This window comes from Panthera leo, chromosome D1, assembly GCF_018350215.1.
Source record: "Panthera leo isolate Ple1 chromosome D1, P.leo_Ple1_pat1.1, whole genome shotgun sequence".
Taxonomy (NCBI): Eukaryota; Metazoa; Chordata; class Mammalia; order Carnivora; family Felidae; genus Panthera; species Panthera leo.
Window position 1 is genome coordinate 102,928,992 of NC_056688.1, and position 16,282 is coordinate 102,945,273.

The 16,282-nt window shown below is 45.9% G+C and overlaps 2 protein-coding genes across 2 annotated transcripts; both read right to left on the minus strand.

The window, feature by feature from the left end:
- Nucleotides 1–640: 640 nt before the first annotated feature.
- LOC122201339 (olfactory receptor 1S1-like) lies at nt 641–5,764 on the minus strand. The gene is made up of 2 exons (XM_042907210.1): nt 5,693–5,764; nt 641–1,621 (listed from the first exon to the last, which is right to left on the minus strand). The coding sequence occupies exons 1-2, from the start codon at nt 5,762–5,764 to the stop codon at nt 641–643; spliced, it is 1,053 nt and encodes a 350-aa protein (XP_042763144.1).
- An 8,197-nt stretch (nt 5,765–13,961) lies between these two features.
- Nucleotides 13,962–14,921, minus strand: LOC122201340 (olfactory receptor 10Q1). Its single transcript, XM_042907211.1, has one exon. It carries the CDS (start codon nt 14,919–14,921, stop codon nt 13,962–13,964), a length of 960 nt encoding a protein of 319 aa, XP_042763145.1.
- Between the last annotated feature and the right edge of the window lie 1,361 nt (nt 14,922–16,282).

Here is a 16,282-nt window from a genome sequence, read left to right on the forward strand (position 1 = left end):
GTCATTGAATGCATTTCTCCAATTATGTTTTGCACACTAGTTCCACGAACTACTTGGTGATGAGTCAGGTTATATCCGACTGAATAAGCTCATATATGATTGAATCCGTTTGAGAATTGCTGCGTACCATACTGCCTTCTTGGAGATTTATGCTATACCAAAGGCTCTAAGAAGTTGTCTAGTAAAGACATTTACTTCATGCAGCTCAGAGTTGCCTCACATTATTTGGATGTGGGACCCTTCTGTGAACATCTCACTGAATAGTAGTTTTGGCAAAACAGACTTTGAGAAAAGCTGACCTAGAGAAATCAAGATTGAATAAAGGAATTAGTAATAACTGTCTTCAAATAAATAAATAAACAAACAAACAAACAAATAAATAAATAAAATAACTGTCTCCAAAGCTGTAAAAGGTACTACATGCACTTGTTATTGTCTAAGTTATAAATGATTTGTGCCCAAGTTTGCAGGAACATAGATGAGAATCAGAATAATACGCTTTCCTTGTGACTTACCAATGGGGTTAGGACCTCGTTTCCAAGACCAGAGCTATGTGGGAAAGCCCCGGCCCCTCGGAGGCGGATCTAAAACTGAACCATCACATCTATGCCATAAACTCTGGGCAGAATCATCCATCTGGTTATGGGGATAAATCAGATGCCCACGGCATCAAAGGGAGGAAGATTTTCCTACTGAGGAGCTTTCTTAGGGCACCTTTCATGTCCTTGTTCCTCAGGCTATAGATGAAGGGGTTCATCATGGGCGTCACCACAGTGAATAGCACTGCACCAATCTTATCTCCGCCATCAGGGTGAGTGGTTGAGGGGAAGAAGTAAACCCCTACAATGGTCCCATAGAAGAGCAATACAACTGTCAGATGAGAGCCACAGGTGGAGAAGGCTTTCCACTTTCCCTCTGTGGATGAGATTCTCAGGACAGCCCTGACAATGCAGATGTAGGAGAAGAGGATGAGGGCAAAGGGGAAGGTGACAACCGATAAGCCCGCGATAAATAATACGAGTTCATTGATCCTTGTGTCTGAGCAGGACAGCTTGAGCAGAGGAGCCAAGTCACAGAAGAAGTGTGGGAGAGTGTTGCTGTCACAGAAAAGCAACGGAAGGAGCAGAAGAGTGTGTATTAGGGCAACAGCATTACTGAGGACCCACGGAATGACCGCGAGTGAAACGCAGAGCCTGGGTTGCATGATGGTCATGTAGTTCAGAGGGTGGCAGATAGCCACAAAGCGGTCATAGGCCATGACGCCCAAGAGGAAATTGTCAATAACGACAAACACAATAGAAAAGTACACTTGCGTGATGCAGTTCTCATAGGAGATGGATTGAGTCTTGGTCTGAATATTCATCAGCATCTTGGGGACTGAGGTGGATACGGAGGAAATATCAGCCAAGGACAGATTGGCAAGGAAGAAATACATGGGAGTGTGAAGGTAAGAATCCAAGCCGATGGCCAGGATGATGAGTCCATTCCCAACCACAGTGACCAGGTACATACCCAGGAAAAGCACAAAGAGGACCTTCTGGTGCTCAGCCTGGTTGGAGAGTCCCAGAAGGAGGAACCCAGAGACGGTGGTTCGATTTCCGTGATGCATATTTCTGCTGATCTGGAGAAAGGAACACAAGGTCTTCACAGACCCAAAGAAAAGCCAGTGTGGTAACATTTGGCTGCAGCCGCTGGAGGGGCGTGGAGGAGGATTACTTAATGAGGAACTACGTCAGCGGTTCAGAGACTCAGGAAATGCCTTCGAAAGTCAGAGCCACCACGATAGACATTTCTCAATGAACACGTTTGAAACTCGAACACGACTCTGACAGTGATGGTTAGAGTGGGTTCCAAATGTAGTGAAAAGCCTGAAACTAAGGACGACAGGTGAGGCGTACTCCATATTCTAAAGATGCTGGATACCCCTGAAGGAATTACTTAAAAATGAAGCAAATGGCCCTAACACCTTTCCTAGCGTTCGCTTTCATTTTGAAATTGAAGAAGACAGAACTGGGAAGAGTCACTGAGGGAAGAGATTGGGAAGGAGAACCAAGCGAGCTTACTGAAATACACTGCAGTGTGGGTGCTCCTGCCCACTCACGTGAGGGGGAGGATGCAGAAAAGCTACTCTTGGGGAACGTGTACAAGAAGGGAGACCAGAAGTTCACTTCATTCGTGGCTGGATGTTAGGTGAATGGAGAAAGTTTAGGGGACTTGTAAGAACCTGAAGACTTGTGTTTGTGGGCCACTTCTAAAGATGGGAGGCTCCCCATACAGAGAAAGACAGATACCATATGTTTTCACTCTTATGTGGATCCTGAGAAACTTAACAGAAACCCATGGGGGAGGGGAAGGAAAAAAAAAAAAAAAGAGGTTAGAGTGGGAGAGAGAGCCAAAGCATAAGAGACTCTTAAAAACTGAGAACAAACTGAGGGTTGATGGGGGGTGGGAGGGCGGGGAGGGTGGGTGATGGGTATCGAAGAGGGCATCTTTTGGGATGGGCACTGGGTGTTGTATGGAAACCAATGTGACAATAAATTTCATATATTAAAAATAAATAAAGATGGGAGGCTCCCTGGATTAGCCACCTGTGGCTGGGGGAGGGGAGAAAGCATGGTGGGGGGCAATTCTGCACCCTCACCATGGCAGAGCATGAGTAGGTGAGTTTCCTATCTAGAGGCCAAGTGAGTGCTGCTGGATCTTGTTGGACTCAGACCACTGTGTTGGGACTCCACCCAAAAGATCTTGCTGGGGCAGAGGAGGCCGTAGCAGTGAGGTCGTGGGCGGGCTCTCTTACAAAAGAGGGATCATAAAAAGATCAGGTAGAAAATGCATTGCCCTTGACGCAAGCAGTCCCAGAAAGGAGGCCTCTGAAGAACCCCAACCGGTCTCATGACAGAGCACGCCTGCCACGCGAAACTCACCAACTGTTCGTATTCCATGCCAGCAGACTTGAGGACTTTGGTCCTCTTACCCCCTCCCTTTCTTCTTCCTTCCCACTGCATCTCCCCAAGCTGCCTGAGCTCATGGGGGAGGACGAGTACTTTGAAGGGTGTGAAGTTAAAGTGTTGAATTGGTCCAGGCTTTTGCAAACCTAGAAGTGGTCTTGAGTCCCAAAGTAGAAGTTACTTTTAAAACTAACAGTGACTGAGAAGCAAGAGGGACCCCCCAAGGTGCGGCCCAGAGTCAGGGAAGGGAGACTGAACCAAGTCTGGGTTTCCTTGCACCCGCCTGGGAAGAACACTGGGCCGAGGGCTGAGGTATGTGGTTCCTCCCAGTCTTTCTGCTCTGCTTGTATTGCCTCCTCTTACTCTCTCTCTCCCTTCACTCATCTCCCAAAGATCCGAGATAATCGTGTCCCCAAATAACTTTTCTTTCCATGAAGAGGCCAAACCCCAGGAATCTTCCCCCTCTGGGATTCTGGCAAACTGAAGGGCAGTGGAGACTGAGCAGTAGATCTGAGGTCTCCTTGCTCATGAGAAGGCTGGCTTACAAGTCAGAGGGCAGAGGGGGTGACCGCGTGGCTCAGTCGGTTAGGCATCCCATTCTTGATTTTGGCTCAGGTCATGACCTCGTGGCCCCGCCTCAGACTCTGTGCTGACAGTGCTTGGGATTCTCCTTCTTCCCCTCTCTCTCGGCCCCTCCCCCACTCTCTCTCTCTCAAAATAAATAAATAAACTTAAATATATATATAAAACAAATCAGAGGGGGGAAGCCTATCTATAGAAGGGAGATTCCCACCCAAAGCCATGACGAGAGAAAGAACTGGCAGGCATCGATATTGAAACCTCAGGGCAAGACACAGACCTGCCTTCTAAGGCCCTGTGATCACTAAGCCCTGGGCTGGCTTGGGCTTGACTAGAATGGCGACGTGTAGTTTTGAGTGACAATCTCCTGTCTCTCCCACCTGCCAGCAGTCCTACACAAATGGAGTCCCTGAGGCACCTGCCTCACTGGTTAAGAGCAGCGCTAAAGTCTAAACAGGCTCACCTCTGAAGGATGATAAGAGCTCAGGAAGTTACTGGAATCTGAACCCAGCAGCTTAACTGATTGTTGGCAGGGTAGCAGCGGGGAGCCTGGGAGCAGCTCTTTCGTATTTTTCAGAACCAGACTCTTTTCCCCAAACACAAGTCATGGTGCTGGGCTCTCGTGGGACATTTGGCTCTTTCAGTGTCATTTGGGATGGTGTCCCTGAAGTGCTTTCCTCAAAACAGACGGTTGTTTTCACATCCCAGCTTCGGTGAGGAAAATGGGAAAGAGCCAGGCAGCTCTGTTGTTTTGTTTCTTTGTTTGCCCTCAGGTGCCCCTTCCCACTTGTTGGTTGAGGCTCTTCATCCCGCAAGTGAATTGTTTGCTGTGTGTCTCAGGTTTTCAGTGAGATGGTAAATACTTTGGATTCCTTCTGTTTCCTCTCTAGTGCCTAGTAGAGGGGGAGCACTTAGGAAATACCTCAAGAAATAAGTGAAATTCGTGCATTAGGGGGTTAGGACTCCAAAGAGATTCTGTCTCTAGCGGAAGGGGAGAGGCTATGGTCTTTGTGCCATGTGAATGCATGTCAGCATTGGAAGGGAATCTCGGGGTCCAGTGGTTCAGCACTCAGGGCTCTTAGCTGCCAAAGAATGAAATAAACCCTGGGTTTTTGATACACAAAAGAAACATACTGAAATGATTTGGGGTGGTTCACAGATTTGCTGGGAAGGCAGGAGAAAGAGACCCTGAAGAGGGCAGGATCAAGCGATGCTCTATAGCCAGAGACACAACCTAAATCAGTACCTCCCTTCTAATGCTTACATGTGCCTCATTATGTCGTGCGGGTATTTCCGACCCAAACCAGGAACACTCACGCCCTCCTCACCAGGAAACAATTCAACCTATAGACTAACCGTATAGTTACTCAGGACTAATATTTAAAAGAACTACATCATGAAGAAGAAAGAAAAGGCAAGCTGTTCTGTTATATCAATCTATCTAGTTATAGGTAGGAAGGAAATGTGGGTGGAACCATAATCCTGATATGTTTATGAGCTCCTTCTACTACAGTTATGGTCTGAATGTTTGTGTCCCCCTCAGATTCATATGTTCAGACCTAACTCTCAGGTGATGGTATTAGCAGGTGGCGGGGGGGGGGGGGGTCCTTTGGGAGGTGATTAAATCATGAGGGTGGAGCCCTCATGAATGAGATTAGTGCCCTCAGAACTGAGACTCAGAGAGACCCCCATCCCCTTCCACCATTCGAGGACACAGGGAGAAGACAGCCATCTATGAACCGGGAAGTGGACTCTCACCAGACAGGGAAACTGCCCACACCTTCGTCTCGGACTTCCAGCCTCCAGAAGTGTGAGCAACAAAACTCTGTTGTCTGTAAGACTCCCAGTTTATGATGTTTTGTTACACAGCCTGAAATGCTTAAGACAACTGCCAACTTAGCATGAGTCTTCTAGAAAGCAGACTCCGAAACAGGAATTTCGATCTTGACATTCTATTTGGAAGATCTCCCCGGGGAGGTGAGGACAACTGAGGGAAGGAGGCAAGGCTAGATGCAAACAAAGTGGTGAGACACTTTACTGCAAAGGGATTGCACACATGCGTGGAGGGGCCGAGATTACTCATCAGACATGTTCACTCAGCCTGTGGGAAGGAGCCACTGCAGCCAGGAGTTCAGAGAAGAGAAAAGGAAAGGATGCTCTTGTACCTCGTTCCTTCTCATCTCTTGTTTCCCGTCAACCTTGGGCACTTGACTCTTCTGAACTTCCCGTTGCACCATCTGGCTCCTTCGCAGTGCGAGAAAGCAAAATTTGGGGCACGTAGCTGGCTCAGTTGGTTAAGCGACCGGCTCTTGACTTCAGTTCAGGCCATGATCTTGCAGTTCGTGGGTTTGAGCCCCGCTTCAGGCTCTCCAATGACAGCTCTGAGTCAGCTCGGGATTCTCTCTCTCCCTCTCTCTCTCTGCCCCTCTCCTGCTTGTGCTCTCTCTCTCTCTAAAAATAAATAACTAAACTTTAAAAATTCAACCAAGTAAATATGAAGAACTAATTGGCTTCATTAAATGATTCATGAATCAGGCACCATACCACTAGCAAGCAGAATGGGGTTCTAAGGAGCTTTACAAAATGAAAGGTTTTTATAAGAAGGAGGGTAGGACAAGGACGTTATTATTATTTTTTTTTAACGTTTTATTTATTTTTGAGACAGAGAGAGACAGAGCATGAATGGGGGAGGGGCAGAGAGAGAGGGAGACACAGAATCGGAAATAGGCTGCAGGCTCCGAGCCATCAGCCCAGAGCCTGACGCGGGGCTCGAACTCACGGACCGCGAGATTGTGACCTGAGCCGAAGTCGGCCACCTAACCGACTGAGCCACCCAGGCGCCCCACAAGGACGTTATTAATGAAAGAAAAGGATTGTTTCAGGCAAGGTCATCTTCCTTTAGGAGGAAGGGCTGGGCGGGGGGGGGGGGGGGGGGGGGGGGTGTCTCATCATGCAAATGACCTTATCTTCCTATGGGGGAGAGAGATCCCATCTGACAGATTACCTTACTGGTGCTGACCAGAACATCCCAGATGGATTGGCTTAAAACCCCACTCCTGCAGAGGCTGAAACTGCAGTTAAGTCTTGGTTTACTATACCGGGGGAAGTGACTCCACCTTGGTCTGTAGTTGGTTTTTTTTTTTTTAACCGTGGCCACACAGGAAGTCAGGAACCACGTTCAGAAACATGGCTATCAATCTGAGTCTGGAAGAGGAGGGGGACTTTGTGTGGGCAGGTTTGGCAATCAGGTTCACGTAGATGTCTGCTGGCTGAGAGACCTAGGAAAAAGGGCAGAGTTTGGGAGGCGAGCAGTGTCCTTTGAAGGGTTAGCGTCCAATCCAACCCACCTCTGTGCCACTCAGATGTACTCAGGCCTCTTTCATCTGTACACTTCATACCACACTGTGGGGCTTCCATTTTTCCAAGGGAATGAAAACACTCTGAGAAGGGAAGGATAAGCCCCTTTAGCCCAGAGCAGTATTTCTCAACCTTGTGTTCATTATTGCCCAGGTACCCTCTCCTCTTAAGGACCCTTTGTATCTTTTATCTTCAATTCTCTCCAGCTCCCATGACATTAAATACTATGGAATAAGATTTTGTCAGATAAAGGTGAGCTTTGAAGAGAAAACCATTAGAATATCTAAGATTTTTTTCACCTCCAAGTACTGGTTTTTGCCCACGTGGGGGCGATGTTGTCCCTGTGGAGATGTCATCAAGGGGATGGCCAGTCTTGGTCTCTTGGAAAACTACAGCAAGAGTATTAGCAAAACAAGTCCTAGTCCCCCCATTTCTAGCTGGCCCTGAGGCTCTGACTAAGTTCCTCATCCCCCTCCTTCATTTGTCATCAGACTCTCTGACTCTGGGATCGCACTTTGGCTGATCTGGATTGTTTTCTGCTTCCCTGAGGGGTAAGGATACACAGTTGTCCTAACCTTTTGGGTTCTGGTTGTCGTGATTGCTCATTATAATCTTCCCTCCAGAGTTCAAAATTATCCTGGTTCAAGGTTTCAGGAACTGGAAACCCCCTTTCTCTCCCATGCTGTGAAATTTTGGAGGTAGAACCTGAGGGTTAGCCCTATCGAAAGAGAAGGACTTGGGAAAATCTCCTAAGCTTCTGACTATGTTTTATCTGTTCAAAGTTTATTAACAAAACATTACTTAGACTTTACTCCATATCCTGTTCTGGCTTAGGTATTAGGGGGAAGTCATGCGGGTTAACACTCAGGCTCTACCCTCTTAGACGTTCACGGTTAACTTGCAGATACAAGATGTGAACAAAGAAGCAAGAACTTGAAGTTGCCAATGGCAGGTGGAGACAAGTACAGTGATTGCCGTCAGCCATCAAGCATGGTAGAGAAAATGCTGCAGGAATCCAGGAGACAGAGACTTATCTGTGGACTGGGCTAGTAAGTAAATATCTCATGGAAGACGTGAACCAGAGTCATTCTTTTAACATGGGTAGGGTGTACCTGGGTGGGGAGACACAGGGAGGGATTGTGAAGCAGGGCAATGGTCTGAGCAGAGGCCACATGGTGGGACCATGCATGGCATGTTCTGGGTTCAGTAAAGAGACCGGTGTCATTAAGGTTGAGGTTCCTAAGAAGAAGTAAGAAATAAAGTTGAAAAGTTGTACCTTGGGGCCTGATCTTGGAGCGCTTCTAATGTCAGGGAAAGGTGCTGCTTTTGCATTTACCAATTCCTTATCAATCATTTCTAGTCGCTCATAAATTACATGGTGTGGAGTCATTCCACGAACAAAGTCATGGAATCTGGAGCTGGAGGGCACCACGAAGGTCAACTAAAACATCGCTCATTGTACAAATGAGTAAATTGATCCCTAGGAGGATGGGTGCCTTGTTGACATCAGTTGATTAGTTTGGGCAGAACCAAAAAGAGAACTGCATGAAGTGGTTTCCAGTCCAGTATAATTTAAAAGCTCCATAATCCCAGCCTTTTTTTCTTAGCTGGTTTGAGATAAACACTGATAAAATCACCAAGGGCTCAGATAACAAAATATCTCCAGAAAGGCCTGGTTGAGACATAGGTGTGTTAAGCTCTGGCTAGTGGGGCATGGGAGTTCAGAGAACTGGAACATGGGGGCCAGAGAAACCATCTGATGACAAGTGTCCATTTCACATGTCAAGCATAAGACACCCAGAAACAAAAATGAGACGTTAGAATCAAGCTCACAATGGGTAAAGAAATTGGATTAACAAATTGTGGTATATTCATACACTGGGATACTACTCAGATGTAAAAAAGAACAAATTGCTGAAATTCATAACCACCTGTTTGAATCTCAAAAACATCATGTTAAGCGAGGGAAGCCAGACACAAAAAGAATACAAACTGTGTGGGTTCCATTCATATGGAATTTCTGAATGGGCACAGTTAATCTGCAGTGATAGAAGTCAGAACAGTGGTTGACTCGGCAGGGAGGGGAATTGACTGGAAAGGTGGCACAAGAGACATTTCTGGGGTGATGAAAATATCTTATTATTGAGTACAGTTGCCCAAATACATGAAACCAAGCCATTGGAAATCTATGCATTTTATTGTATGCTGCTTACACTTCAATTAAAATATAATAAAACCAAAATAAGGCCACTACATTTTCCTTTTTGTGCTTCAAGGGGAATTTGAATATATGATGGCATCAGAGTTCCTGGAAAATTCTTTTCTTGCCTTGTCATTTCTGCCAGAGAAGCAGAGGTGGAGATGTTAAAGCTTTGCTGGGATTCTGGAAGCAGAAGCTGGGAGGCAGCGTGAAGCCAAGGATGTTTCTACATATGGTAACATCGAAAGGGAAGATATCGACCTCCAAGATGTCTTGGTCTAACAGGAAGTTGGTCCACACTCGACAAGAGAGATGAGACCAGATATGTGGCGGTATCTTAGAAATAAGAAGACCCAGGATAGAACAAGCCAGTGGGCACTTATGTACAGCCACAGGGATTTGCTGGAGGCTTCTGGACTCGTATGTATGGGTGGGAGGGAGTCTTAGACATTTTGGAGCCAGAGTTTCTAAGAGCAACTTGGCCATGGAAAAAATATAAACCCTTCTGTGAGAATACACATAAGAAGCACCAAAACTTATGTTGAGGAAGACACAGGCACATCTTACACCATGTGTAAGACACTAATAATTGTGTGGTTATGTTCCCAATAGTCTGTAGACTCCTTGAAAGCAGGTATCTTGTGTTTTGTCTATGAATTCCAGCATATAGCACAGTGTCAGGTACATAATACAGTCCCCTTTTCATCCCCAAGTCACCATCCCTCAACATTCTTGTGTATCCCAAATCCTTGGCCCCCATCACCACTCTCCTCCTTATTTTCATAGCACCGGCATATGGATGTATTATCTCTTTCCCTCTCGGGAACATTAGACCCATAGAGTCAGAGACTTTGGCAAATAGTAGATTCTTTCTACACATTTGTTTAAAAATGAGTAAATGAACACCCATGATTAATATTTGTTGAAGGGGTTGTTGTATTATGGCATCGAGGTGCCTTTCTAAAACAATTTTACAAAGATCACCAAGTATGTGGGCTGTGATCTCAGGGGATGGTTACAAAACACTGTGGCCCATCTCTGTTGAGTAACCTCTTTCCCCCCATGTATGAGCATCATACTTTTTTCCTTCTCATGAGAGCTGGGTAGAAACCAAAAAGGAGCAACTAAGACAAGTCTTAAGTCGGAGCTGGTGGGCAAAGAGAGGTTCAAGCAATAATCACCATCCTATTTCAAGCTTCTTATTATTTTCCCTAGAATCCATAATTTTACAATGTGGTTTTCAAAGTAGCTACTGGGAGAGGGAGAGGGAGAGGGAGGGAGGAAAGGGAATGTGGTCGTCATTGTGAAAATACCTGTTGTGACGTTTGATGATGTGCTGTTGCCGGTTGTTTCTGACCCATCTAATATCCACAAAGTGAACCATCTGCCCAGGATGTGTTGTTACATAATCTCTCTTACTCCAGCCTTCTCTTATCTAGCCATCTCTCCGTCTACACTCGTTAGTCGTGCTTGGATAAAACAGACGGGCACAAATAACAAACTCCTTTTATGGTTTCCTTGGTCTTCAACCTGTGGAAAGGAGAAAATGGAATTCTTGGGAATTTTCAGGAACGAACAAAATTAAGCCATGTAAAAACCTTTCTCACCATTCTTTATCTTCTTTACTCATTATGGTAGGCATCTAAAATTTGTTCAATGGTTAGAAACAGTAGGTATATTACTATATACCAAGTGAATACCAGCGAATACGCAAATGCTGGAAAAAGCCCGTGAGCCTTACCAGGTGGTATTTGAGGAAAGACACATTCCAATCTCCCACTGGTATCAACAGTTCTGTGCAGGATCACAGGTCAAAACTGCCAATCTGAGGACTTATTTGCTTCCAAACCGTGTTATTTCCTAGAACATCACTCATAGGATTTGTATAAATTTTCCCAGGCATATAAGCTTATGACTATTTTATTTGCAAGGATGACTCAAAGTTAGCAGCAGACAGGGCCACGAACTCACACACGGAAACAGCTACCGGCAAGATTGACTGATCTGTCGTGACGGTTTCTCGCCCAGTGCTTCTTGTTCTGGTCTTTTCCTGGTCCCAAACGTGTAAACTTAACCTCTGACCCTGTGTGTCATGTTTCCTGCTCTTTCTTTTCCCCTGGACATTCGTGGATTCTCTAAACCAGTAGCCTCTCTGTGTTGCTTATTATGCTTTAATTCTTGCGGGAGAGTTACGATGCCTTTTCCAATTTCCCTAATTTCTCAAAATACCTTTTCTCAGAATTTGGGTTTAAAAATAAATAATTATTTTTGAGAAGTGCTGGGAAGGAATTTGCACATGGAAACGATACCCTCACCACTGTGGCTAACCCTTCCTTTCATGCACCAGTTGAACCAGGAGAAAGGACTTGGAGAAACCCAGTGTGACAAACATATCAGTGATAAAGTGTTTAAGAAGACATAACGATGTTTCTGGCAAAGTTACTTGCAGGCAGTGTCATTTCAGTGAATGGAAGTGATTTCCATTTTGTACTGCATGTAGTGTCATGTTTAATTTTTAAAAAAGAAAAAAAGACAAAAAGGAGGAGCTTCCATTCAGCTAAAATATGCCCAGGAAGGTAACTAGGGGAGCCCAGTAATCCAGCTGAAAGGATTGGTCATTGCTCTGGAAGCTTCATCCGGATAGAGTAACAGTTCACCTTCTTTTTGGGTCCCAAGTTAATTTTCTTTTTTTTTCTCTAAAAAAATTTTTTTTTCATTTATTTATTTTTGAGAGACAGACACAGAGACAGAGCACAAGTCGGGGAGGGGCAGAGAGAGAAGGAGAAATAGAATCCGAAACAGGCTCCAGGCTCCCAGCTGTCAGCACAGAGCCCGACGCGGGACTGAAACTCCCAAACTGTGAGATTGTGAAATGAGCCGAAGTCGGATGCTTAACCGACTGAGCCACCCAGGCGCCACCCCCCCAAGTTAATTTTCTATATGATTTGTGACCTTAAATAAAAACAAAAGGAGGCATGGAAACACAGTTGGAAACTTTCCTCATGTTTGCATTCTCGACAATGTCTCGCACAGTGTGCACATGTAATTGATTCATTCTGTCCTGATGTGGCTTGGCCTGCATAGGTTGATAAGCAGCTTGCCAACCAGACTTCTGTTCCTTCCCTCCAGCATTTAGCTGGAAGCAAAGGCATTTCTCATACATTGTGAAATCCATGACTGTTTCCAGAATAATTAACACTTTGTAGTCCTTCTCCTTACCCCCATGTGACATCAGCGTGAAAACAATTAAAAGCGTGGAAAGCAGTCATTTTGAAGAGAAGAAGTAACTGAGACAAAAAAATACGCCAGTTTAGGAAGAATAAGAAAGGTGGATTGTGCTGTGATAGGAGTTTACAGAAACTGTCATTTATCTGCTTACAAAAGTAACACAGTCTCACTTTACAAAACTTGGAAACATGCATGAATGAATAAAGAAGAAACGATTACCCATAATTCTACAAAGCCGAGATAAGAACCACTAACTTTTTGGTGTGTGTGTATTTGTTATTCTGCACATGTGTGTTTACCAAACTGGGCTCCCGTTATACATACAGGTTTGTTTCTAGCTCTTACCACTTAGTGTTCTGATGAGAAACATTGCCCCTTGTTGTTTAATATTGATTGAAATGCATTGTAAGTATGTTATATTCATGTGTCCAACACTGGAAGTGAGATTTTAATGCCTTTTCGTTTTATTAAGGTAAGGAACAGGCTTCTAGTTCCAGTTACGTTAGCCTTAATTATTTGACATTATGATTTTAGAACGAGAATTACTGAATTAGTAAAAAGAAGCATTTTCAGGCCTTCGGTAAACTTAGCCCTATGGCATTTAGAAACATTGTACCAAGTCCTTAGGTGAGTTTTAGTATCCCCTGGCTGACACTTACTTCTTGGGGTCACTAGCTGAAGTCAGCCTAATGGGCAGCATCCAGTCCCTTCCCTGACAGGTCGTGTCCGCCCCCAACTGTTCTGGAGTAGGTAATTTCTGTTAAGAACTGTCCTTGGATCCCTCTTTACTTCATTGTTCCTCAGGAAGGCTGGGCAGCATGAAGCCAGCTGTACAAGGCACCGAGGAGCGAATTCTACAGGGTTTGCCTGTGGTCAGGGAGCAGGTGCAGGAGGATGGAACCACCATGGGGCTGCAGGACGTGCCGCGGTGGGAGGACCAGTGGCGCCACCTGCTGAGCGGGTCTTCGACCAGTAGCCGTTAAGAAGGCACCGGAAGAGGTGAGGAAGGAGAGTAAAGCTGCAGGAAAGCCAACAAGGGCACGGAGGGCTTGTACCCGCAGCGCTGGCGTCCTGCTCAGTCAATGGATGCCAATTCCTGCCCGCTTCCTGGCACAATGAAGGACGATGAAGGCAACCCATTGGGATGTATGGAAGGAAGGAAATTGATGCATTAGATAAGCTTCTGTTTGCCACACGTTCGTATCTAAAACAACAATACAGTGTATTTCTCTTAGTAAGATCTATGTCTGTAGGAACACATCTAACTGAAGGCGTCGTTCACAGGATACCTCAGTATCATCGCCTTCTCAGGAGGCAGGGCGTCTGTGATGCTTTAGTCCCAGCATGCATGGTGGGGGGGCGGGGGGGGGGGGAGGTCCTGACGAAGCAATTGCCCCGACTGAGCTCTGAACCTTTAAAGTAGGGCCCGCAGACTAGCGCTCCTGCATTGAGGTTTTTGTCCACATTTTTCATCTTATTCAAGCACTTCAAGAAAATGAGTACAGACTGTGGACATGGGGCCAACATGGCAAAAAGAAACGTCAACTGCAAAGTGGGGGGGGGGGGGTAAGTATGAGAATTCCATATTCGTTGTTCAGAGTCCATTATCACGGCCACTGACAGACACCCACCCCCAGGCCCCTTAAGCCTCAACGGGTGTCCGAGGCTGCTTTACTGGCGATGGCATTCCTCAGGGCACCTTTGACATCCTTGTTCCTAAGGGTGTAAATCAGCGGGTTGAGTAAGGGGGTGACGAAGGTGTAGACCAAGGCGATTTGGCGGTCCTCGTCCTCTGAGGTGCTGGAGCGGGGACGCAGGTAGACCAGGCTGCAACAGCCATACTGCAGCAGGACCACGGTGAGGTGCGACGAACAGGTGGAGAAGGCCCGGCGGCGGCCCTCGGCGGAGCGGATGCGCAGGATGGCGGAGGCGATGAACACATAGGACACACAGATAAGCAGGAAGGGGACGGTCAGCACGAGGATGCCCACCACGTAGAGCACGGCCTGGTGCACGCGGATGTCGGCGCAGGCCAGCCGCAGGACGGGAGGCACGTCGCACAGGAAGTGGTTGATTTCCCGGCGGTGCCCGCAGAAGGGCAAGGTGAAGATCAAGCAGGCGAGCTGCAGGGAGAGGAGGAGGGCCAGGCCCAGGGCGCACAGCACCATCCGGACGCACAGCTTCTGGGTCATGATGAGGGTGTAGCGCAGCGGGTGGCAGATGGCCACGTAGCGATCGTATGCCATGATTGCCAAGAGGAAGCAGTCAGCGCTGCCAAGGGCGACGAAAAAGAACATTTGGGCCCCACAGCCAGCCAGCGGAATGGGTTTCCGGGCGCCCCAAAGGTTGGCAAGCATCAGAGGCACCACAACAGAGGTGTAGCAGATTTCCAGGAAAGACAGGTTGCACAGGAAGAAGTACATGGGGGTGTGCAGCGAGCTGTGTGTGCGCACCGCCCAGACGATGGCCGCGTTGCCACAAAGGATCATCGAGTAGAGCAGGAGGAAGAGGAGGAAGAGGAGGGCCTGCAATTCGGGGACGGTGGTGAAGGCGCGGAACACGAACTCGGTGGGGCCGGATTGGTTGAGGACGGGGCTCCTGGCGAACATGTCCCCTGCAAGAGAGCGACAGAAAGGGCCGGATCTTCCTTTGCTGAGTTGTTTTATTGCGGGAAGAAAAGCAGGCATTTTAAATTTGATTTCTGATTTGGCATTTAGTATCCAGTTTCCAATTTCAGTGCTTGGGAGGAATTCACACCAGAGGCTACGGTATATGTTTTCCCAAGGAATCTTCAAAAATGGGATAGATAGTAATCTGTAGAGTTCCTTGTGCCAAAGACTTATAGATATTCTTTGGTGAAATGTCTTTTTTTTTTTTTTTTTACACTGGTATTTTACATCTAATTTGACAAGGGCTAAATCTTTGCTTGCATTTCATCGAACAGTTGTGCGGTTGTAGGTGTTTTTTCAACTAGACAAACGGATGTGTTTTTTTTGGTAAACATTCTTAGTGAAATGTAACATCCAGAGGCATTCACAAATCCTAAGTGTAGGGCTTGAATTTTTTGCACTGTAAATACACTAGTATAGCCACTATCAAGATGGACAAATTGAACAATTCCAGAAACTTACACCCATCTCTCCTGTCTCCTGACTTTCTACCTTACGAAGGTAAACCGCCCTTTCAACTTTGGTCACTGCAGATCAGTTTACGTTTCAATTCCTACGTGTGATGATAAAGCGTGTACTGTCTTGTGACGGGCTTCAACATTGTGTCTGCAAAGTTATTTCTGCTGTCCCATGTAATATTTGTTATCATTTCTGTTGTTTTAGCGTATTCCATTTTACGGCTGTACTGTAATTTATTCTTGAGTTCACTTTTCATCCAATTATTTTGGCTCAGATAAAACTGGGCAAACACCTTTTATTCCAGTCCTTTCTGAGATACACTTTTTATGTATTTCCTCTCGTTTAAATATTTTTTCTAAATTTCCAGGCATGAACCTAAACTTTAGGGCTAGGACAGATTCACCTAGAAGGGGACTGTAGGGAGTAAGGAAAAATGAAGGTACAACTGATAGAGATAAGAAAAGGCAATAAGGAAACTAAAGATGCAATAGCAGAATTGAAATAGACATTAGAACACGCAGGCGAGTAAGAAAAGAACGTTAAAAGCATCTAGGAAGGGAAAAGTACATATAAATTAAGCACCTTCGGCTACTACAACTTTATTTTTAATATAAAAACCCAAGAGACAATAAAGTCATATCTACAGGTTTAAGAAAAACCAACTGGTGTCAAAGAATTCTGTACCCAGGCTTTAGTGATTTATGTTCAAAAGCAATAGACAGACTCTCTCAGATTTACAAGGGCTTAGGAAGTATGTCGTACTAAATACAATTGAAATAATTTCTCAACAAAGACTCTGTGCTGCTGGGTGATTAATCAGGATACATAATCCAGGACTGGGG

What these genes read in the sequence shown, in the direction of transcription:
- LOC122201339 (XM_042907210.1), bottom strand. Translation starts at nt 5,764, where the DNA reads ATGGTGCAACGGGAAGTTCAGAAGAGTCAAGTGCCCAAGGTTGACGGG. An exon ending in AAGAGATGAGAAGGAACGAG is followed by an intron (nt 1,622 to 5,692) that starts GTACAAGAGCAT and finishes TCCTTTCTCCAG; the next exon opens with ATCAGCAGAAATATGCATCA.
- LOC122201340 (XM_042907211.1), bottom strand. Translation starts at nt 14,921, where the DNA reads ATGTTCGCCAGGAGCCCCGTCCTCAACCAATCCGGCCCCACCGAGTTC.